Genomic DNA, 24,561 nt, shown 5'->3' on the forward strand with positions numbered 1-24,561 from the left:
AGTTAGAAAAACATTACCAGATTTATCCTTAACACTGACGTCAGATTTCACACTTTGTTCAGGGACAATTAGTCGAATGTTTCACCTTAATGCAGATCCCAGTCGTGGCCTCACACAGTGTCAGGATGGAGTTGTTCTGGCCTCTGTTCAGCCAGTTGACAGCCAGTTTGGTGCTGGTGGCCCATTTCACCATCGTGATATAATATTCCCTCCTGGAAAAACCAGAAAGTGACAATACATCACCAACACTGATGACTTCTGTCCTGGCTACCCTTCAGGGCTTTTTCTGGTGTTTGTTTCTTCATGCACAATAAGGCACAGCTGGGCTGTCACTCACCCTATTCGGGGGTCATCAGGTTTCCTCATCACCACGGTGTGCAGGGGCCCGTTGAGGCTCACCACTGACAGGTGCACTACAGGGTTTTCCTCACCAGCCTGCAAGTGCCGAGAGGAAACTAGATAGGTCGGACTGGATTTCAGTCGAAGACAGTGAGGAATTGTGTTTCTGTTGTCTTCAGAGTTAAATGAGTCCGATCTATCAAAGTCCTCACACCAACATCGACATGACAGAGTGTGTAAACTTGCAATGAACTTTTTGTTTTTGGCCACTTTGGAGCATCGGAAGCAAGTGATGAACACAACACTGACATATTGTCACCTTTAGCAACCTGTTGTGTTTCTACACATCCAGTAGACCATTCAGGTCACAGAGGCAGCCATCAACTTCAAATTCAACTTTAGTTTGTCTCCAGAGGACAATTAGAATAGATACTTTATCGTCTGAAGCAAATGGTACCAGAAATTCCTCTTTGACAGGGCTCAACATAACATTTACATGTGCAAGACATATAAAAAAAAACCTAAGAATCTAAAACAATTAGCTGCACAGCAAGTAAAAACACACATTTTTAAATTAGAATCAACCAGCGATGATCATTTAAACAAACTTGCTGTTGCTCTGAGGGAATTTTCAGAGCCTTCAAAGACTCGTTTAACCATCTGATTGAAAAATGTTTCATCTGCTGAACAACAAAAAGAGGATTTTATTTTAATCAAGCAGCGGACATTGCTGATAACCACTTAAAATTTGCTCAGCTTAAAGGGTAAGTTCAGTATTTTTCTATCTAAACCCTATTTCCCATGTTTCTGTGTGAAAAATGAGTACAATAGTTTTTTACAACTGAAATTGGTCCAGTATCGAGCGAGACGGCTGCATCTGGCAGTGACAGCGAAGGCTCGGGGGATGTTCACATCATCAATTTACGATGACTAAGGTATCTGTTTTTGCCACTGACAGGCTCAGATTATTATTCTGTGTGTCTGATGATATTATGTAAAGGATCCTACAGAGACAGACATTTTTGTCAAAGAGTAAGATCCTTTGTGTTTAAACAAAAACAGCCCCAAAATCACTATTGCCAAACGCACAAGACTAAAAACAATCGTTGTTTGTCCTCCACCGTTCCAACAACCATCAGCTCTAGTTTGGTTGAAATAAACCCTTAATTCCCCCAAATTATGCTGACTCTATACAGGCTAAACCTATTGTTTACTTACATGGAATCTGGTTGTTTCTGGTTAATCAAAAAGGATCTTACTCATCAACAAAAAGGTCTGTCTCTGTCGGGATTCGCTCCATAAGTTGTCAGACACTTAGAATAACCACCTGATCCTGTCAGTGGCAAAACAAGCTCTTTTAGTGGACGTAAATTGACGGTGGTTACGTAACAGCCTGTTATGTGGCTCATCAGCAGCCCTCTTGGTTAATACTGGACCAGTTTAAAAAATGGTTGTTCCCATTTGTCACAAAACCTGTCAAAAATAGGGTCCAGTTTGAAAAACACCAAACTTCCCCCTTTAGGAATAGGTATGATAGATAGGTGTGTGTTGTGGCTTTAGACTTGCCTTTGGGTAGTGATACTCCAAGTTGGCAGGGTACGGTGTTCCAGTGAAAAAGGGAACCTCCATCTTTGGCACCAGCGTGTCATTGATGGTCATGTAGGCCAGACGCAGCCCATCTGGAGACCACCAGTGGGCTATGTGGGTCTGCAGGATCTCCTCTGTAAAACAAAACAACCAGATAATACACACACTGTGAGGCATGCACCACCGACTGATGTTTTCCAAAGACCAGACTGACTTTGGGAACTGTCCTAAAGTTATTCTAGATAAAAAGAATCCATTGCTCTATCTGCATCTTTCCTGTTAGCTGGTGTTTATGTACTTATTATGCATTCTGACACTGATGAAGACATTTCCAATATGTCACCATTTGAAACAGAGACAAGTTTAATGCTTGTATGATTTATGGGGCTCATTCCTCTTACTGAGGAGAAATAAACCAATTACTCATGTTACATTTTGACACTTTAAACTTCAGAAACCAGGAGCTTGATACTGCAGTAAATACACCATGTTGATGCCTGTGAATGAAACAGTGACAACTGATATAAATCACTGTAATATATTATTACAGTAGTCAAGTATTTTATTTTCTTCCTTAAGGTATAATATCCAGGATTGTCGGGAACATGCTCGCCAGCAAAAGTGAACGTAAAAGCCAACCCCAGATTCACTCTCCTTTGGCGTATTGCCTCGCTATATTTGAGCTTTTTTTGGTGCTGTTTCTCTAATGCACGCTGCTCACAGTCTGGCACCTGGTCACTACATTTTTTAAAAGCCTTGACTTTAGCTGAGCGCTATGGGGAAACACCCATAAATGTCCTGAACACAGAAAATAGGAAGGAAATAAGAAAATACAGGCAGAGGGCAGAGTCTCTGCAGATGCTACAGGGATTACTTCCGTATGAGCTTATAACAGGCTCAAAAATACAGCAGTAATATGTGTAACAAAGTCAAATGTACATTTGTAATATGAAGTATTATAATTACACAACATTTGTTTCAGCTGTTATTACCGGATGCACTTAGGCCTCCATAGTCAATATGTGGAACGTCTGAAGGGGTGTCTCCTGCCTTACCTCTCCCCTTTGGCTGTTGTGCTCCATGGGAGAGGTAAGCTACAATGCTCTCGTAGTAATTTCTGCTGTTTCTAAGTTCATTTTTCAGCCTAAACTTATTGCACAATATGCCAACATATTGCCATGTCATTTAATTTGCGTAGGCGCTCGTGTATACATGGTTGTGATTGACGGAGGATTTTCTTTTACCTCTTGCTGTCAGCTGTCAGGAGTAGACAGAGATCACCTCCAAAGATATGAACAGTCTGTGCCCCTTCATATTAGCACAATGCAGACAACACTTGAGTCCACCAGTTACATTTGTACATTGTTTTTTTTTTTTTGCCTAGTTCTATAATTTAAGGTTATGTTGTGGTGGTATAAAACAGCATCATGAAATATTCCCTCTGAGTGAACACTAGGCTTTCATCGATTGACAGATGCATTTTGGAGACAAGGTTAGTTTCTTTTGCCTCCTCACAGAAAAATCTGATTATCTTTAAAGAATGTGATCCTTTGTCTCCCTGATTACAGCTTCCTTTTTCTCAGCAGTTTCCTATTGAGTGATTTCCATCCAGCAGGGGGCAGAAGAGCTCTATGGAAAAACAGCGCACACTCTACTGTACCTACATGGGGAGATCCAAACAACAGCCTGTCTTTTTTTTTTTTTTTTTCAAAAATCAGCTCAACCTTGATGAGAAATCATTGATGAAATCGGGCTATTTTTTTTCCTCCACATCACTGTGAATTCACAGGTGAAGCCTGTTAGCGCAGGGTCGGACTGAGGAAAGGACACTATTCAGTGCTGAATTCTCAACATTTGATGGAGTTTTCACACTGAGGTCGACTAGTTTGTTGCAGTGCAGCAGGAATTTCAAGGCTTGTGGCCACAGAACATTAGTCGGTACAGTCTGCCCAACATTTCACAAATATCAGAGCATTTAATAAGACTCCTGGCATGTTGCTCTTTAAAAATGGTGCCTTTGTTGACCATCAACCTTCGGATACACACTGTATCTGAAATTCTTGCACGACAAAAAGAGGAACATTTCGTCTAACAGTGCCACAAAAAGAAGGTTTGGTTTTGTGTTTGCTGCCCTTGTGCTGTGTATTGGTTGTGAGGTTGACACAGTCTTCTGTGCATGACAGTAATTGCTGTCAGGGGCGAACACGCAGCTGTCTTGAAGGAAAACTTTGGTATTTTTCAACCTTGTGACTAATTTAGACAACTATTTTTGAAATTGGTCCAGTATTGAGAGAGAGATCGCTGCAGCTGCAATAGCGAAACAGGCTGTAATGTAAAACCTACGGGCAATGGACCCTTCACGAAGTCCCGCCCCCAGACCCAAACTGGTCAATTATAACGTAGCATCAAGCCAGTTCAGATCAGGGTCCGACAACAACACAGCTGTGCTCCATTGACTCTACTGCAATTGTTTCAGATTTCCTTCATTTTCAGGCTGGTTTTGTGGATTTGGAGCTAAATGTTGTGCCTGGGGCATATGTCGTGTATTAATGATACTCGTTACCTGGAGAGGTTGGAAGAAGACAAATGTTTACTTCCCTGTTCCAAAACCAAACTCAGACCCTGAAACATGTAGGATTAGCTAGCTAGATACTGAAGATATAGCCTACTGAATGTATACACATGCTGCTTTTGCTTTTTAATGATTATAACAGTTAAACAAAGACCGACCCTGCTGTACAGGAACCAGTGAAGGGAAGCAGGGAAACTTTGCTGATATTCAACCAGCTGTGTGTCATCACACTGTGTACAGATGAATGTTGTTTGACTTCCCCCGGAGATCCCTGCATGTCTGGCGGCAGCTAAACACTGTTCATCTGCACACACTGCGATGCCACACAGCTGGTTTAATATCAGCAAAGTTTCCCTTTATATTCATTGTCTTGTGTGGCGATCAGCAGTGATGTGGTGGTTCACTTTTACACTGTGATCTGGAGCCTATAGTTCGGCTTTAGCTTGTAACTATCTTTGTCTTTTTAACCTGTTGTTGCTGCTGAGTCAGTTTGACATCCTGGATATATCCTTCAAACACAGACTGTAGACCCCTCTGTCTGCTTCTCTCTGGAATCACTCTTTCATTGTTCCAAAAATATGATAATATTTCTTCAGGGAGTGCAGTTAGTTACAGTGTGGGCTCCATGCTTACTCCGACAGCTTGTTGTACCATTACAAAGGGGCGGGGCTTAGCAAAAAGTCAATTGCTGTCAATTTATATCCATTTGAAGTGCTTGTTTTGCCACCGACAGGCTCAGATTATTATAAGTGTCTGACAACATTATGGAAAGGACCCTACAGAGAACAAAAAAAAGTTTTTCCTTACCTTTTCCTGATTGGATCTTTTTGTTATTGTACCCAAGTCTCGCTCAGGGAGAAGTCTTGGACTTTTTTTCCACATTATCGAAGCCATGCTTTCTGTACTCCAACACAACAAACACCTCCCAGCACTCCTCTCTCCAACTCTTACTTACATTTTCATCGCTGTTTTTCCTGCAACAACTTCTTGCAAAACTTTAACAAGACTTCTCCTTGAGCGAGACTTGGTCATAATAATAACAAGCAGACCAGCAAAAGGTAAGTTTCATTTCTCCTTTCCATAATGAGGTTAGACACTTAGGATAACAATCTGGAGCTGTCAGTGGCATAAACACTTTTAGTGGATGTAAAGTGACAGACAAATGAAAAATTTTATTCTCAACTTTTGCTGGTCTGCTTGTTATTGTGACCAAAAAGTCTCGCTTAAGGAGAAGTTTCGTTCTTAAGTCTTGCAAGAAGTGACTTGTACCAGAAAAAACACAACAGTGAAAATGTTCGTGAGAGTTGGAGCGTAGCTTCGACAATGTGGAAAAGTCCACGAGATTTCAGATCAAGACTTCTCCTTGAGTGACACTTGGGCACAGTAACAAAAAGACCCAATCAGCAAAAGGTAAGGAACATTTTATTTTCTCTGGAGGGTCCCTTCCATAATGCTGTCAGACACTTATAACAACAATCTGAGCTTGTCAGTGGCAAAAATAAGCACTATGAATGGATGTAAATTGGCGGTGCACAATTGCCCATAGCGATTACATTGCAGTCTGTTTAACTGCTGTGACTCGTCTATGTTAGTCACTTAGACACAAAGTCATGGGGGAAATAGAGTCCAGAAGTTTTATTTTAACCTCAATTATCTGGCCAAGGGGCACAAGCACAGACTTAAACACACATGTTGCATTCCTGTAAAAATCTATTTCCTTCATCTCCGCCATCTCCCAAACCCACTGCTCTACAGGAAACATTACAAGTCGTCCCAGTTTCAGTCCCACTGCTTCACTATCTTTAATCTCTTGATCAAAGTTAGCGCTCACATTTGTTGATGCCTTATTATGACAACTGAGGTATAATTATTATCTCAGATCAACATCAAAGCCTTACAGGGAATTTATTTTTGTTTTGGCATTATTCAAACCCACAGGACTGTGTTTCAAACTTTAGTTAGGATTCCAGTGTTTCACAGTCCAAGCATCTAAAATACTCCATTTGATGTAATGATGCAGCCAGAAGTTTGAATATTTCAATAAAATCTGCACGACATACTGTAACTTCAGTGAACAAGCATATTTTAAATGTATATATTTCACATTCATACACATGTGAAAGTTTAAAGCCATAAAAGTGGACATTAAATGGAAATGTTTGAGCTGTAGAGGCTCAGAGGACGATCCATGAGAATGCTCGCTGCTCACAAAAACAGTCTAAATCCTTTCCCTCAAGGTTGAAGATGTTTGACTGCAGAACAGTAAAGACCGGGGAGAAATGAGGCAGCCTCACCTTGAAGCACACTAAGACAACTTTTGCCAAACTTATCCCACCCGAACAACCGTGCACACTGTTAACACTGTAAGCTGTGTGCATAAAAGACGAAAGCCACGTGATCTCTGCTTTTGTGAGACAGTCTGTTATCCGCTGATAAATCCATGAAACGTAGCAGGAAAACAAAGCAAGACGAATCTTTCTTTAGCACTGAAAATGGATTACTTCTTTCATGTCATGTTCTGTGTCTACAACAAAGAAATAATCCCATTAATGAAAACCCGATTAGAGCCGACCCTGAAGCAGTTCATACACTGTAACAGAATTTTCTCATAATAACTGGCATTTTGCAATTACATTATACAATTACACCGCAATCATTATCCAAAACCAGCCTCTGAATAAATCCAAATTAATAATTATGACAATGCTGTAAACAGACCTCTTCACTTGAACCTAAGAACTTTGTTATGAAAGAAGGCACAGTGGGGGAAACTAGTCTCAAACATGGCAGCGCATCTGTAAACAAAGCCCTATTCGAGTGGTATGTAATTGCAATGTCTGTCTCACATATGCAGTAATCAGAAAATGTCTCGTATTAAATTACAAGTATGCTGGCTCTTGAACATCTGCTGAACGAGATTGCAGCACTGCAGACATGAATTAATTAAAACTGCCTGAACACAAAGACAAGCTATGGGAAGTCTAGAAAGGGAGGGGCACTGAAACGTAGCCAGCTGTGCTCTTTCAGATGGAATCATGCACACAAACACACAGCATGGTTCTCGGCAGGGGGCAGGCAGATCAAAATGTGCTTCAGATTTTGTTAGTTACAGGTACAGTTTGCAGGATTTTTCTAAAAAATAACTAATGTACAGACTCATACAGATGTAATCCCCCTCAATCATCACTTATGACCCAGAGTGCAGAGACTCTGCCTTCTGCCTGTAGGTTATTATTCAAGATTGTTTCAAAGTCATGGAAACAACACCAAAAAGTAGATAAATAAATAAATACGCTAACCAGCCACTTTATTAGGTACACCTGTTCAACTGCTCGTTAACACAAATAGCTAATCAGCCAATCACGTGGCAGCAACTCAATGCATTTAGGCATGTAGACATGGTGAAGACGACCCGCTGGAGTTCAAACTGCGCATCAGAACGGGGAAGAAAGGTGATTTAAGTGACTTTGAATGTGGCATGGTTGTTGGTGCCAGATGGGCTGGTCTACTGGGATTTTCAGCACAACCATCTCTAGGGTTTACAGAGGATGGTCCCAAAAAGAGAAAATATCCAGTGAGCCAAAATGCCTTGTTGATGCCAGAGGTCAGAGGAGAATGGCCAGACTGGTTCAAGATGATAGAAAGGCAACAGGAAGTCAAATAAGCACTGGTTCCAACCAAGGTGTGCAGAAGACCATCTCTGAAGCAACAACACCTTGTCCAACCTTGAAGCAGATGGGCTACAGCAGCAGAAGACCACACCAGGTGCCACTCCTGTCAGCTAACAACAGGAAACTGAGGCTACAGTTCACACAGGCTCACCAAAACTGGACAATAGAAGATTGGAAAAACGTTGCCTGGTCTGATGAGTCTGGATTTCTGCTGCCACATTCAGATGGTAGGGTCAGAATTTGGTGTCATGGACCCATCCTGCCTTGTATCAACGGTTCAGGCTGCTGCTGGTGGTGTAATGGTGTGGGGGAGATTTTCTTAGTACCAACTGAGCATGGTTTAAACACCACAGTATTGTTGCTGAGCGTGTCCATCCCTTTATGACCACAGTGTACCCATCTTCTGATGGCTACTTCCAGCAGAATAACGCACCATGTCACAAAGCTCACATCATCTCAAACTGGTTTCTTGAACATGACAGTGAGTTCACTGTACTCCAATGGCCTCATGGATCATCATGGATGTGCAGCTGACAAATCTGCAGCAGCTGCCACAAAGAATTAAGGCAGTTCTGAAGAGAAAAGGTGTCCAACCTGGCACTAGCTAGGTGTACCTAATAAAGTGGCTCGTAAAGAACAGAATATTTCCCTCAGGAAACCAAAAACAGAGTGTATATTGGACTTAAATCTATGAGGTGGACAGAAACACAACTTCAAATGAATGCTAGTGTTGCTCTGTGTTTGCTGAATGTGTAAATCATCACCTGTTTGCTAACACATTCGCCATATCAACTTAAAAGGTGATAATATATCACCTTTTATCAATTCTGGAGAAAGACTGTTAACATTTGAACTCATCACCCAAACAAACACACTCCTCCTGCTCCTTCAGAAGCTCCGGTAATATCTCTGAGGTTATTTATGTTTCATTACTATCAAGGTGTAGCTCTGTTCCTCGCTGGCGAGAACTTCAAGGAGGGAGAGAAGCCAGCATCGTGTTGTTTGGCTCGTTTTGAACCACTTTGTTTATTCCAGACTTTTTGTTTCGGCACACACACAGAACAGACAGCTAGCAGACTGTAAGGAGATATTCACTGAATTTTAAAAAAAAAATTGTATTGGACTGGAATTGCATACTCCACCTTTGACGCAAATTTAAGGGAAATTGTAACACTGCTGTATACAGTGATATCTAAGACAACAGTGTGCTTTAAGAATCTGAGGCAGCAGTTTCTTGGAAGGCCTTTTACTTTTCAACGTGACAACACCCTCGAGCACAAAGTGAGGCCTGAATCAAAAGATTTTCTGAGTTTGAAATGATGAACTTGACTGACCTGCACAGAACAGCTTTGGGATGAACTGGACTGCCGGCTGCTAGCCAGACCTTATCACACAACACCAGGATCCATCCTCACTAATAATGCTCTGTGACTGAGCGTTAGAAGATCCCTGACAGGCTCTAACATTTTGAAGAGTCTTCCCAGGAGAGTGAAAGAGTGATACAATAGCACATCAATGACAGGTGTCCACATACTTTTGGCCATGTAATGTATTTTTAGACTTCTAAGTTTTGTGAGCTTATAAGGTGACAGAAGTTCCTACTCTGCCTTTGAAGTTTAGAGAAAGTCCACTATTTGCAACGCGTTACTGAGGGATGTGATGTTACCCTGAGCGTCGTGTTTTTGGTGTAACTGTGTCTGTAGCTGTCTTACCCTCGTACAGCCAGTCAGCGAGCCCGTTGAAGACGACTCCCTCTTTCCCAGTGGAAACCAGGCGGATGGCTCGGTTATCTACTGCAGATCTGTAGTAGATGTTGTTTTCAAATATGAAGATCTGGACGGAGAACAGCAGAAGGAAGAACAATCATTAGTCTCTGTATCACTGTATGCTGTACGGACACTGTTACAACTGTGCTTTACATTTTTTAACTGGCTGTGGAAATCACACTGTATGCTGCCGCCAAATGGCCATCTCTGTATGTATGCAGACTTTTGCACTGCTTGGTTTTTATATCTATAAATCTCTCCTTTGGTAGGTCCCTTCTGTGTATATGTTGGGCCCCAAGGTTTGAACACAACTAGGCAAAAATGCTTTTAAATATGGTGCCCCTTCCTCCTGGGATGATGTGCAAAAGGACCTGAAATTGTCTGAGCTGATTACCATGAGGGAATATCAGCCAATTTTGATTTTTCAGGATGTACAATGAACACTTTTCATCTAGCAAAACTAAGACCCACAATCGTAAAAAACAACAATACAAAACAAGACTTAAAGGCACACACATCACAAACAAGCTTATTCATATCTGATCGTCATTTTCTCACTTTATAAACTCAAAAACAAAAACAAAGCAATCGTTTAGATTGTAACCAATAATTATATCCAAAGTGGCACTGTTGTCCACTTACCCCTCTGTAACAACCGCACCAAAAAAAGATAAAAAAAAAATAAGTACAGGAAGTAGAACAAAATAAAACCTCAAATCAGATTTGAGTACAAGGACCACTCTTTTTTCCTCTTTTCTTCATGTGCTCAATGTTTGTAATTTTCTTCCCATATGGTCAAACATATCAATCAGTTTTAAAGGACTGGGTGAGTAGCAGTCTACTGAAACTGTGTATTATAACTTTTTGTGTGACAGTTGTATTTGCATGTTTGTGCTTATTGTTGTGACAATGTTTTTGCCTCATTTGGCCAAGTCGTTCTTGAAAAAGAAATCTTTCGTTTCAGTGGTTTGATAGATAGACAGATAGACAGACAGATAGACAGATAGACAGACAGACAGACAGACAGACAGACAGACAGACAGATAGATAGATAGATAGATAGATAGATAGATAGATAGATAGATAGATAGATAGATAGATAGATAGATAGACAGACAGACAGACAGACAGACAGACAGACAGACAGACAGACAGACAGACAGACAGACAGATAGATAGATAGATAGATAGATAGATAGATAGATAGATAGATAGATAGATAGACAGATAGATAGACAGATAGATAGACAGACAGACAGACAGACAGACAGACAGACAGACAGATAGATAGATAGATAGATAGATAGATAGATAGATAGATAGAGATATAGACAGATAGATAGATAGATAGATAGATAGATAGATAGATAGATAGATAGATAGATAGATAGACAGATTGATAGATAGATAGACAGACAGATTGATAGATAGATAGACAGACAGACAGACAGACAGACAGATAGACAGACTGATAGATAGATAGATAGATAGATAGATAGATAGACAGAGAGATAGATAGATAGATAGATAGATAGATAGATAGACAGACAGACAGACAGACAGACAGACAGACAGACAGATAGATAGATAGATAGATAGATAGATAGATGCCTCCTCTAACAGCACAAGCCCTCAGGACAACCCTCACACAATCCATTCCAACCAAATTATTGCAAAAGAAAAAGAAAACTACATCAACTATTGGACGTCTACCACAAAAACCCAAAACAAACTTCAGTGCTATTTGGCCCTACACAGACAGTACATGATGGCAAACTATCTGACCGCTGTGACACATCAGAAACTGACTGTGAAGGGACTCAGTGATCACAGCCTGGACACAGAGACTGGCAGACGTGGCTGCCTGGAGAAGACAGGCTGTGTCAGCTGTGTCCTCAGAGAGAGGTGAAGGTGGAGACAGAGCAACACTTCACATATGGCACATATGAAGACATCAGAACAATATTCTTTGCAAAAATTAAATGTAAACTCCACTCTCTGACCAGACTACAACGCAACATCTACTCAGAGAAAATAATGTCAGCGACCTAGAAACAGCAAAATATGTCAGTGCATGTCACAGCCTTAGAGACAGCCAACACAACAACATGTAGCTCATCTCCTCACAGCTCACTCTCTGCCTTTTTATTTACTCCTTCACTTAATAAGTTTTCTCCCTTAAAATTTATGTTAATGCACTTGTAATAATACATTATTGTTAACTGGATCGACGGGAAGGCAATCCAGACTTTCCGAAAAAATACAGAAAAACAAGAAAGGAAATATTAAAAAGCCTTTATTGTTGTGGCTGAATCATTAAAAGAGCCAACATGTTTCCACCACTGCAGGTCTTTCAAAACATATAACATGGCCACACCTACATATTGGCAGGAACCAATCAGAGGCCATCACACGACCCGTATAATGGCATTGCAGGTGAAACAAATACACCATAATTAGGAAATAACAAATTAATAAAATAGAAATGAAACATATACACCCATCTTAACACATAGGAAATATGGCAAGGGTGTTGTTAAATTATTTTTGAATTTTTACGGTCTTAAATTGTAATTCTGCTTTGGCAACACACAAGTCATGCCAATAAAGCTTATCGAATTAAACAGAATACATAGATAGATATACAGATAACAGCTGAGTGAGAAGATGCAGTTGAGATGCAGAACTTGCATTAAAAATCACAACTACATCTGTATATAATTCTATAAAATAAACGCACCCATACATTCATACTCATTCACATCATACACTTACATACAACCATGCATATATTTTGAATGCACAGCCTGATATTTCCCTCGGGGAAGCAAAAACAGTGCATGTGTGGAGTTACATTAATGAGGAGGACCGAAACACGACTCCAAATGAATGCTAATGTTGCTCCATGTCTGCTGTGTCACTGTCTCACAGACATGTTTGACTGAGATGTGTATTTATGTCTGTGTCATTAATTCTTTAATATCAGAGTTCAGAGTCATTAAAAATGATTGACAATGTAATAAATAAGAGGTTAAAAGGGTACTAGGCTAAAACATGCAGTTATATTGCCTGTGGTGCAAAGCTGGGACGACTTCTTCTCTGTGTCTCACATCTTTCTATCTAGTACGAGCCTTCACACTAAACCCACCTGTGGCTTTTTATCACAACACGACTTTATCTAAATCCAGAAACACCCACTCAACAAGCTAATACAGTCTCAGACAACACCTGCCTTAAGCAGTGTATTAACAGATATTTGCCTAATTACAGTTCGAGCTGAATTCCTCTCCAAAGCAGTATGAAACCCTTTCTGTTGCTAATCGAAGCGCCGGAGCTGGCTGACGCCCTGCGGGCACATACACACATCTTTTCTTTCACCCCCTGTGTTTATTGAGACATTATGCTGTCTCCTGAGGGTGGGCGACGGCTGAGCTAAACTGCGGGATAGACTGCTGATTTAAGCAGCAGCGATGGCACCGCCTGAAGGAATTAAGACACACCGCTGGCAGATAAGTGTGTGACACTTAGAAACCCTCCGTCAATCCACTCCAGTGTTTTCTCTGCTTTGCCTGGTGCCAGTACGAGGGACGTGAATGTGGGGCTGATTGGTATCTGAAGCACAGGTCGTGTTGGTGTGACTGGGCTGTCAGCTGAAACCTCTTCAGTTAAATCTGAGCCTCCAATCGCCAGCGCGAGAATCAAAAAAGAGAAAGACATGGCTACTTTCGCTCTGATCTATGGCGGCTGTTGAGAAAATCAAAGTTTTATATTGTGGGATCAACATCTGAGGAAAACAGATCAATGCAGGGCTGTGTAAAGCAAAGGAAGCTGGTGGTTGGCGTATGTTGCAAAACCGCCACGGGACATAATAAAAATCATAGGCGGCTTTCAAAGAGTTACATAAAAATCTAGTTTTCAGTATTCTAATTATTATGAATTATATCTCCGTCGAAGCTGCGTCAAAGCTGTACCTCAAAACATCGATTCAGCTTCATGGTACGATTAAAGGAGATACATGAAGTCTCCGGGTGCGAGAGACAGAGAACCCATTACAGCATTTAGTCGTAAATGATCCTGAATGGCCTATGAAAAGCAGGTGGCAATCTCTTGACTTAAACGCTCGCTCATTCAATGACTTTTCAGTCTTCAAGGGATTTAGATGAGAGAAAATAGAATAAACAAACGGCTTCATTTCAAAAGGGTGGAGAGATGAAAGTAGCAGCATCAAAGATACCTGTGGCGCCCGAATAGCAGGGTTTCTTATTTGTGTGTGAGTGTGTGTACATGTGCCTGGGTGTTTGTGAAGCATTGCCACGCGGTACTTTCATTTGTTTCCTTTTTTTTTACCTCTTAAATCCATCCCTTTCTTCCTCCCCCTTCTTCTCGTGTCAATATAATCTCTTTTTCAGGTTTGTGTGTGAGTGTGTGTGTGTGTGTTGACCCAGCCTCACTGATTGCTCTGTCACGGTAGAGTAATTGCTTGCGGCTTAATGAGGGGAGCGTTGCAGGATCCATCTCACTGTACATCTGACGCTTCACTGCACACAGCCACAACGCCACAAACACTCACGCGCACCTTTCGTCTTCATGTGCTGATGAAGCAGCTGATTATAAACTCCTCTCATTCTGATAAACTTAGAAAATCATCACATTCAGAAACACTGAGGGGGGAAAGAAAAAGGTCAGATGGAGACTAAAGACGAGAGCTCGTCTCATTTTTTCTCGCATGACCTCGGCTGTTCATTAAATCAAACAGGAGCTACAGTAATAGCATTGCAGAAGGGAACAATCAGGTACACTATTACTGTATGCAAATTAATCTGCTTTCCTCCCTCAGTAGGCAAAGTCTCATCGCACACTTGAAACGTTAATATTTTCTCACAGCAACGTATCTATAATTTAAGCCAATGATACGATAAGAGCAATTATGGAGGAAGACAAAGCTTTGAAGTAATATGATGAAACACGGGGCGGTGTGTTGTCTAAGCACCGCAATCCAAACAGAAACTAATTTAAAGTCAACATATATATATATATATTTATATATATGTATATATATATATGTATATATATATATATATATATATATACATATATATATATACATATATATAAATATACATTAGAGTAGGCGAGAGAATAAAACAAAAGACTAGCAGGTGCTCAGACCAATGGCAGCTCACCAAAGGATAAGTCTGACATATTTTTTTTTCATTGCCAACAAATTGCATTAAAAGAACAAAACTAAAAATGTTTTAGTTGTTTTCAATCCTTTCTGACTTTATCACCCCATCACTGTCGCTCCAAGCCCATTAATTTCCACTGATGATGTAAACATTTAAAAATGTGTCACAAATATATTGTTTCATTTCTTATAAATGCTAAATAGTTAGCTGAAACAACAGGGCACTGTTACTTTTAGGCAGCATCACTCAAATAGCAGTAAATGCTACATTTCTTTGTGGACTATTTTAAGCTGCGGATTAATACACATTTGTTTTACTAGTGAGTATTTACATCAGCAGGGTGGAGTATGTTGGATTGAATGCAGCGCCCATGTCAGGCCAGGAGCCAGGTCCAGCCCTCATGATGGTTTCTGTATTACTAGTTACACGTTACAGTAATAATATTACTTTTTCCTGACCGAGTAGAGTAACTAATTACTAATGAAATTTCAGTAATAATGTTACTCCAAAACTAAACAACTCGTTACAATGTTACTTTTGCGACCACATCACTACTGACTTGAAATACAAAATCACATCAGCGGACTTATTTAGTAATCGTTGTGCTGCGCCTGCACGTCATAAAGCAGCAAGCTAGTTGGAAATTTTTACCTAAGCAGCTGGAAATATTCCCATTACTCTGGTTTTGTCAAGAACACTGTTGCTGCAGGTAGTCGGACTAAAACTCCTTCCACTGCGAAAAACACATCCTCAAACGTCCAGTCTAAAACACCTTGGCTACTACGACCCACAACACAACGTCAAGCTCCAGGAAGGGAGTAATACTGTATGTAAAGTAATACTTTTGAAAAGAGTAACAAGTGTTGAGTAATTTTTACATTTTTTAAAGCCCAACCCTGACCTTGGGCTGTCACAGGTTGATGACGAGCATCCCCACCTCAGGGCCGTTTGGTCTCAGGGGGCCCAAAACCCCTTTTTGGGACATGTTTCTGATGAATTATCTTAATAAAAATATTAGGGCACTACGATGGCATAAATAGTCATACAAGTATGAAATTTGGCAAGGAGTATTCTGACACAAAGGGGAAAGTAGCAATATAAGATTCTGGGGTTTGCTGCCATTTTATTTCAGAATATCACACACAATGTCCCCCAGAAAAACAAAAAAATGACTGTCCGTTTGACAAATTCTCATAAAAAATTACTATTTTTCATCACTTTCTGTTTAATATCACTGCTTCGCTTGTACATAGAAAACATCCCAATTTGATAAGCTTCAATTTGACCACACGTTGACCTTTCTATCTTGAAAATTTCACTTGCTCTGGCCTAAATTTGTCACTACACCTCAAATCTGAGAAAGCTGAATTTTCAGTCACTAAGCCTTGCAGAGAGTCTACCTGCCAGCAATGTTAACTGTGCATGCTGTGTACCATTTTAATGGTTATTTTGACATCTGGCGAAGGGACAACAGCCTTTTGGCTAAAGGGGCTTTCACACTACCGCATGGTAACTTATAACTTGCTGCTTCCAGTCATTTCAATGAGGGCAAGGTGGAAGAGGGGAAATGGTTTCCAATGAGGCAGTCAGGGTATGAAGCAGTCTCTCCCCACATGAACGCACACAGATTTTGCTCTGCCATGCTGAATTTACCATGTTGAGCAGTTGCCACCTGGCTTTAGCTGATCAAATAGCAAATAGCATCACAAATCTAGAAACATGACAAACTGGAGGATCTGATAATGTTGGTGTTTGAATACCCGGAATTACTGTGCAAGCTTCTTGAAAGAACAACCAGAAGAAAAACTGGGCCTGAGAAAACATTCACACCAAACTTCAGATGACTGGTAAATTCTCCAAATATGTAGAAATCTTTGGTAATGTCAGTGATGTCTCTTGTCTTACTACAGAATGCAGCTACAAGCTAGCTTACACTTCTGCCAATGTTTCCTGGAGCAGTGGTCCCAACAGGTCCAGCCACAGGGTCCAGATTTCTCCTTTGTCATTTGTTCAAGGTCCACACAGTTATATATATTCAGAACCATGCTTGTTTGGCTGTGTAGTTGAGCTAGTTTGCTGTCTCACTCACTCTACAGCAGGAAATGACACTTCAAAATAAAAGCTCTGTGTCAGAAATTCACAGTACTCTAAAATAAAATGTTAAACAGCCCACCAGTTGGGAACCACTGCCCTAGAGCATCACAGCTGCTGACCGTGGTGGCAGCAGCCATTTTTAAAAACACTTTACATTTTACACATACCTGCAAAATGCTCCTGCAGGTAAGAAGCTGTTATGGCTGGTAGCCTCCACGGTGTGAAAGCAGCTCAACACTGAACATCTACAGTGATGTTGATCAACGTGCAATGTCCTTGAGAATAAATTAATACATTATAAAAAGTTAATCATTAAGTAATGGTGTGGTTCACTGATGTTGTTTTAATACAAAGACTAACCAGACTATTTACACAAGATCAAGATATTTGTGGTTTTATTCTTTCCATGACCAAAACATTCTTATATAATAAACACCGATTAATTAATCAGTGTCTGGAGTAGAGATGTTTTAAATCCAAGGACTTCAGGGAAATAGTTTAGCAGGCTTTATTCTATAACTATTTCAGCTTTTCAAAGCTCAATCTCCTCTTTGTTATACACATCATAGTGTACAGTAAATAAAATAAATTACGGAAATGCCAAACAGAATTGCAGTGAAACCAAACTGAGGACACTAATTTTGCTTCTCCAACTAGACAAACTGTCTCCAATCAACTGGTGCATTTTACATCTCTGCCCAGATTCGGCTGGTGACACTGCTATTTGCAAGTGGTGAGATTGGATTTAAGTGTCCAGACATCACCAAGCTATCTGCATGGGTTGCTGCAGGAATGATGTAGGCGTCAGTAACTCTGAGCTACGCTGGTGATCAGAAGGTTACCTTTAAAAGTAATGTAGCTGTTTTAATTACATCACCTAAGTAATGTTAAGTAATTGAGTTTAATGTGGTTTTTTTTGCTGTCCAGACTTTCTAAAATACATCTGGACACAATCTGGATATGCCAAGAAATGGATTTGGGCTGGCATTCTGAACAAGACCTAAATGACTTACCCCAACCATCACAGCCATAACACAAGGGACACGGTTGCAGCGTGACATGTCTGCCATCATGGCACACCCACAGGAGATCGAGTCCATTATAATAAACTGAAGCTGCTACACTGACCATAGAAACCATGCTTGCCCACACAGAAACCAAACTACTTTAAGTTATCTTTACGCAGGCGCTCTATTTCTTTCTCTACACGTGGCTCCGCAGCCCTCCAACAGGTAAAACCTACACAGACCTGTGTAACAATGAGCACAATCTGTTTAAAAATGGTAAAAAGGAATGAATACCTCATTGTACCAGAGGCAGTGTCAAGCAACAGAGCAAGTGGGTGTTTTTACATTTCACATTAAAATAAAGCAATCAAATCAATGCAGCCTTAGTTAAAACAACCCAGTTAATTACTTCAGTGCCAGTTAATATTATGTATGCTATCAAACCCTGCATAAACAAGTGCAGGTGAGGCTGGCACAAACCAAAAGCTGGGAAGACCAAGCAAATGTAGCAGGTGAAAAACTCTACACTGCTCTATCAGTGTGACCGTGACCCATGTATTTTGGTCATTACCCTAACCTTAACCTAATTCCAAAGTGAACCTTAAAGGTATACTATGCTGGATTGTTGGTTGCTGTAATTTAAGGAACATGACTACATGAACAAAACTTTTGTCAAAATATTAAACAGCATAATGTGGTTTTTAAAGGTCCAGCATGTAGGATTTAGGGCCACCTATTGGCAGAAATAGTATATAACATTCATCACTATATTTTCATTGGTTTATAGTCACCTGAAAATAATAGTTGTTGTGTTTTTGTAACCTGAGAATGGACCATTTGTATCTCCATGCGAACCAGGTCCTCTTCTACAGAGTCCGCCATTTAGTTTGACAGTAGCCTAGAACGGACCAATCAAATACTGGATCTAGACAGAGCTATTGCAGTTTTGCATCAGGTCCCCATAGCTCTCCTACAAGTTTCAGCTCTGCGACCTCGCCAGTAGATGCTACTAAATCCTAAGCCCAGTTCAGACCAAAGATTCGCAATGACACAAAACCATTTTAGAACGTTGCAGAGAAAAGTTGCAGCGGTGTGAACTTCCTGTTTTTACTTGACTCAAGCCGGCTGATGATGTCTCCTGCAACTCAGCTGGTCAAATCGCCAGCGGCTTGTTTTAGAACGTAAAGCTCGTCACCTGTTTCTACAGCCCGTCAGCTTGTAGCAAAATCTGCTGGTCAAGCCAAAATGACCGCAGACAATGAATTTGCATGCTGCGGCAGGTGCTCCATCCCCGCCGAGCCCTCTGTTTCCGTACTCACAGTGTGCCGGTGTCGGACAGTGGGTCGCTGCTGCTGCTTGCTGTGTGTGCTTATGCCCCACACACACACACATTCCCACTGACTGATTAGCTGGCGCTGGCTACACATGTTATTGTGACGTATTTATTATGAATACAGTCCAGCTGATGCTTGTTTTGTTTCTGTCTTCCGCCATTTCATCACTACTACAAATGCAACTGTAGCCAGTATCTCATTATCACTGTCCTCATTCATATTTAAGAAGCTACAAATTATATTCAGCCACAAAATAAGTCTGAAAAGCTGCAAATCAGAACAGAAATACAGAAAGTTGTTGCATAGAGATGATACACCGCCTCATCTAGTTGCATTGGTGTGAACCTGCAGGTTTTTAGAACGCCGCAGAATGGTGCATTGCAAGTAGTTGCATGTTTCAACTCGTCTCATCGTGAATCTTTGGTTTGAACTGAGCATCACACACTGGACCTTTAAGCACTTTCTTAAAAAATGGGGCTATATTCAAGGTATTCCAGTACTTTATTATTTCCCCTCAAAAGTCAAGCACTTCAAGCACCTTGTGCAAACCCTATTAAAACCAAATCTCAACCCTCAAACAGGCCTTTGAAGGTCCGTCTGAAGGTGAGGACCGGCCAAGATGTCCTCACTTTCCCAAAATGCTCTCACTCTCATTCTCTTTGTGAAGGCCTAAAACTCAAACTGGTTCTCTCAAAGATAGCTGTTCAAACACACACACACACACACACACACACACACACACACACACACACACACATGCACACAGTCGGTGCCAAGTGTTTGCTCCCCCCACCAGCAATCCCAGACTGTCCAAGCCACAGGCTGTGCCACCTAGATGCCATCTGCCGCTGTGGCTCTCACCAGCTCATGTGTTGCCACAAAGTCGTGAAGGTACAAATCGTTTGGCTTCTCAGTGACATTGACAGAGGTCAAAGCAAGGAGAGCTCACCCTGGAAATCCTCAACGTGGTCATTACAGTGCACATAAACCTCTTATCACTGCAACATTTGTCTGTTCAACTGTGACAAACCGTAAATCACTACTGTGCCTCGCCTGCAATGCCAAGGCTGATTCTGACAGATCTCCACCAGTGTGCCAGTATTCACAGAGGGTAATCTCGAGGGTACGGCCTCCTTACCAGCTGCTTGTCTCGAGGTCCCCATCCAGCAAACTGCAGGACAGCTTCATGCACTTCAGGAGGTTTCAGAGGCCAAGTTTCCCTGTGGAGACAGCACAGTAAAGAACGAGTACAGTATTTGTCTGTATATATGTACGCTAAACACACAATGTGTATCTGGATACAAATGCACACTCAGAGCAAAGAAGTTGTGTGTTCTTTTGGCTCGTTCCCTCACTGTAGGCCTCATCAATCATCCACATCCTTTTTTTAGCACAAGCTGACTTTGCTTGGTTCACTACAAATACAGAGCAGCAGGGAAATAAGCAGACAGAGATGGATGAAAGGCTAAAAGCAGGCCAGGCTGAGCGCGGCACACAAAACCAAATTGAACTTAAACGCATTCCCACAAAGGCAGTGAAAGCAGGTAAATGGGGCTGACGTCAGTAGACTGCCTACAAGAGGTCAGGCCGAGGGCAGATTATTGTCCAGTCACAGATCTAAAGGAGGACTACAGGCAGAGAAAGGACCAAAAGGAGACAGGCAATGAAAGAGGAAACAACAGAGGTGGGTCTTACTGTGTCACGAGGCTGTAAATAATGTACTTGGCCAAATAGGAGTGTTGGTAGATCTGCAGAGACAAACACCATCACAGTTAAAATAAAACCTCGATATTCCTCAACCTGGACCCTATTTTCCCATGTTTTTGTGTCTAAGTAACAAATGTAGACAACAATCTTTGAAACTGGTCTGGCATTGAGAGAGAGGGCTGTGGTTGTCAGTTGCGAAACAGGCTGCAGTGTAACCTCTCGAGGCATTTGGCACCATTGATTTATGTTCACTGGATATCATGCATGAAATGTTGGTAAATCTGAGTAGATTTGCACGTGTGTATGTTCATGAATGGCAGTCAACTGGAAATCGACAGTGAGCTCTCGTTGCCAGCAATTAGCATACATCCCCGTCCATGAATAGCCAGTGACAGCAATATAAGACGGTGATAATTACTATGGATTGGTGCATCCTATCGACCTGAGAATATGGAGCAAACAAAGACAGAGAGTGAGAAAGAAAAACCTTTCCGATGTTGAGACTATTTTAGGTGAAGTGGGGTTGGGAAAAACATTTTATTTTCTTCTGTTAGTAGTGGTGTGACAGGGACAGGTAAATCAAATGCCTTGAAGGAGGTGACAGGTGCGTTAACTCCGTGTCCTCTGTTGTAAGAACCAGCTACAGGATCTGCTAATTGCCAACTAATGTAATGGCACAAGTAATTTCTAACAATTGCAAGCAATATTTATGTGTAATATGTTATTAACACAAGCACTACGGGTAGTCAGAAGCAGGTGTAGATTTTGTTAGTACCTACAAAAAGACTGGAGCTACTAACATATCAATGAATACTGAAATACATGTAAATATCCTTTTGCGAACAGTTCATACACAAATTCTTTCTGCTCAAGTTTCATCACTGAGACTCACTAAAAGCTTGTTTTTGCCACTGACAGGCTCAGGTTGTTATCAGAAGCATATGACAACATTATGGAAAAGACCTTACAGAGAAATTAAATGTTTTTCTTTACCTTTCGCTTGATTCTGTTTGTCATTGTGTGTAACTACGTCTTGCTCAAGGAGACGTCCTGTTCTGAAATCTCCATTTTTCCACATTGTTGAAATCAATTAAATATATAGCTATGACACTGAAAATCTTTTCGATAATACTAAGCTACGTTATATGTACTCCATCACAAACTCATCCCGACACTCCTCTCTACCTCTCACTAACATTAACCCCTTTTACATTGACTATTCAAGACCTGAATATCGCCCTGTTACGCCACCTCGTCATTCTTTATAAAAGGTATAATTGCCGAATGGTGGGACAGAGTTGTCTTGCCTCTGAGCCGTGAATGGAGGTAGTAACAGTGCTGAAACGATCTGTATAGATGGGACATCTGACAAGGACAGGATCTTGGGTGGCACGGATGTGACATTTTGACAGTGTGTTATGTGTGCGACCCGCTGCGGAAGATTTAAAAAGTTGTTATTAGCAGTTAGTGGCTAACTCAAAGAAGAAGAACAGTGGCTGAAAATGTCTACAAATTGGGAAAACAGTGAGGTCCAGGAGCTCCTCACCTTCTGAACAGAGGCCACAGAGACTGTAAAGGAATGTTTTGGCACCTTGTTATTGTTTAGAAAACGCTGCCTACGCATGTTATATGTCACACTAGACGTAGACGTTATTATATGTCACGCCTGTCACGCCTCTTTTGACTCCACGATGCTGACAACTGTCTAAATTCACACATTGAAATGAAATTATGCCACTGTTGTTTGTTTCTGTGTAAAATTGTAAAGGCAGCATAAGAAGGGATGTGGTAGCAGCCCTATAGTGCAAGCTCTGTGTAAAAAGGGCTACCACCTTCCTGCAACAAGTATGAAAATGAGAATTCAAAGCTGTTACATTGCAGCCTGTTTAGCCGCTGCAGACTACAGCATTCTCCCTCCATACTGGACCAATTTCATAAAGATTTGTCTCCAAAAGAAGCTTACACACAAAAACATGGAAAACACAGTTCAGATTGAAAAAAATACAGACGTTTCCCTTTAAATAAGGACATCATTTGTAAAAATCAGATTGTGCAAGACAGCACTCGGAAGGTTTCTCACCGGTTTTACTTCAAAGGCGAACAAGACATGCTGCATGTCTGGAGACACTTGGTACCTCTCGGCTTTAGCTCTGTCCTGGATGGGTCAGAAAACACACTCACAGTCGTAACACACCCACTACAACAATGGTAGAGAGTATACTTACTGCTCTTGAAGCAAAGTGAAGAAGAAAGATGATACTCACAAACAGCTGGTTCAGCACAATAACAGTTTTCTCCATTGTGTCGACGTTAAGCTTGACAACATCCCCTTCCCTCGTACGATACAGCAGCTCATTGTCTGTAAATGGCAATTAAAAAACAACGATCAGAGAGGGAGATGGTAGAAACCACTATATAGTCTCTATATCCAGATCACTCTGCAGTGTCTTAATAGTGTCTTTTCCTCCTTTTACCTTTATCAATTATCTTGACTAAGCAAATCTCCACTATCTTGCTCCTTTTCAAATCATATTTATTTATTTTATTGACTAATTTATCTGCAATTTATTATATATTTCATTACCTTTCAAATGTCTGACATGCAAGGGAAGGTCTCCTACTCATATTCAATGGCAATACATTTGCTTCTATGTTATTGGAAGTTATTTGCAAAGATAAATGCAGATATTGGTGGTGAAAAAAATACATTAACTGATTTTTTTGGCCACTTTGGGGCACTGGAAACAAGCTGTAAACAATGTATGGCATAGCCTTTTAGGATGATATGGCAAAAAGTCACTTGTTGACACATGTAGCAGACATGAAGCAACTCTAGCACTAATTTTAAGTCTACTTCCTGTCCATCTGATGAATGCAAGTCCAATGTCCACTCTCTTCTAGCTTTGATTGGTCAGTATCTGGCTCTTTAGCTATTAAATGCTCCACTGTGTTCCCCTGCTATATGCTAACTTTGTCTGTGTGTCGTTCGGTGCTGAGCAGGTAGAGCACAGCTGATTTTAAGAGGTATATCACTGAAAACATTTATAATCAGTATTCCCAGTGATCTTGCAGACATTCCTGCTAAATATCTGCAGTTATGTTTAATGCAGGCTGTTTTGCTCACTGCTGGGTCCATCTCAAGGCCTCACTTCTATTTTCAAAACATCTCCAAATGAAAAAGAGTCTTTAAAAAGGCTGAGAGTGTGTGATGTGTCCAGGCTAGCACTCGGCACAGCTTGTCTTCCCCCGCGGACTGTTCTAATGCTGTTGTCCTTTTCATCCCGCGCTGTAAAGAAGT

General features: G+C 40.9%; 1 protein-coding gene across 4 annotated transcripts in view; it reads right to left on the reverse strand.

Annotated features, from left to right (window-relative positions):
- LOC125902431 (dipeptidyl aminopeptidase-like protein 6) overlaps window positions 1-24,561 on the reverse strand; it is a 172,081-nt gene that overhangs the window by 19,860 nt on the left and 127,660 nt on the right. For all 4 annotated transcript variants that reach the window (XM_049598759.1, XM_049598758.1, XM_049598761.1 and 1 more), the window contains 8 exons: window positions 23,528-23,622; window positions 23,344-23,418; window positions 21,252-21,304; window positions 20,695-20,776; window positions 9,882-10,002; window positions 1,906-2,060; window positions 338-435; window positions 86-212 (listed from right to left, as the gene is read on the reverse strand). In XM_049598759.1, the coding sequence (XP_049454716.1) occupies window positions 86-212; window positions 338-435; window positions 1,906-2,060; window positions 9,882-10,002; window positions 20,695-20,776; window positions 21,252-21,304; window positions 23,344-23,418; window positions 23,528-23,622 (806 nt within the window). The remainder of the gene's footprint in view (window positions 1-85; window positions 213-337; window positions 436-1,905; window positions 2,061-9,881; window positions 10,003-20,694; window positions 20,777-21,251; window positions 21,305-23,343; window positions 23,419-23,527; window positions 23,623-24,561) is intronic.

This window comes from Epinephelus fuscoguttatus, linkage group LG15, assembly GCF_011397635.1.
Source record: "Epinephelus fuscoguttatus linkage group LG15, E.fuscoguttatus.final_Chr_v1".
NCBI classification, from domain to species: Eukaryota; Metazoa; Chordata; class Actinopteri; order Perciformes; family Serranidae; genus Epinephelus; species Epinephelus fuscoguttatus.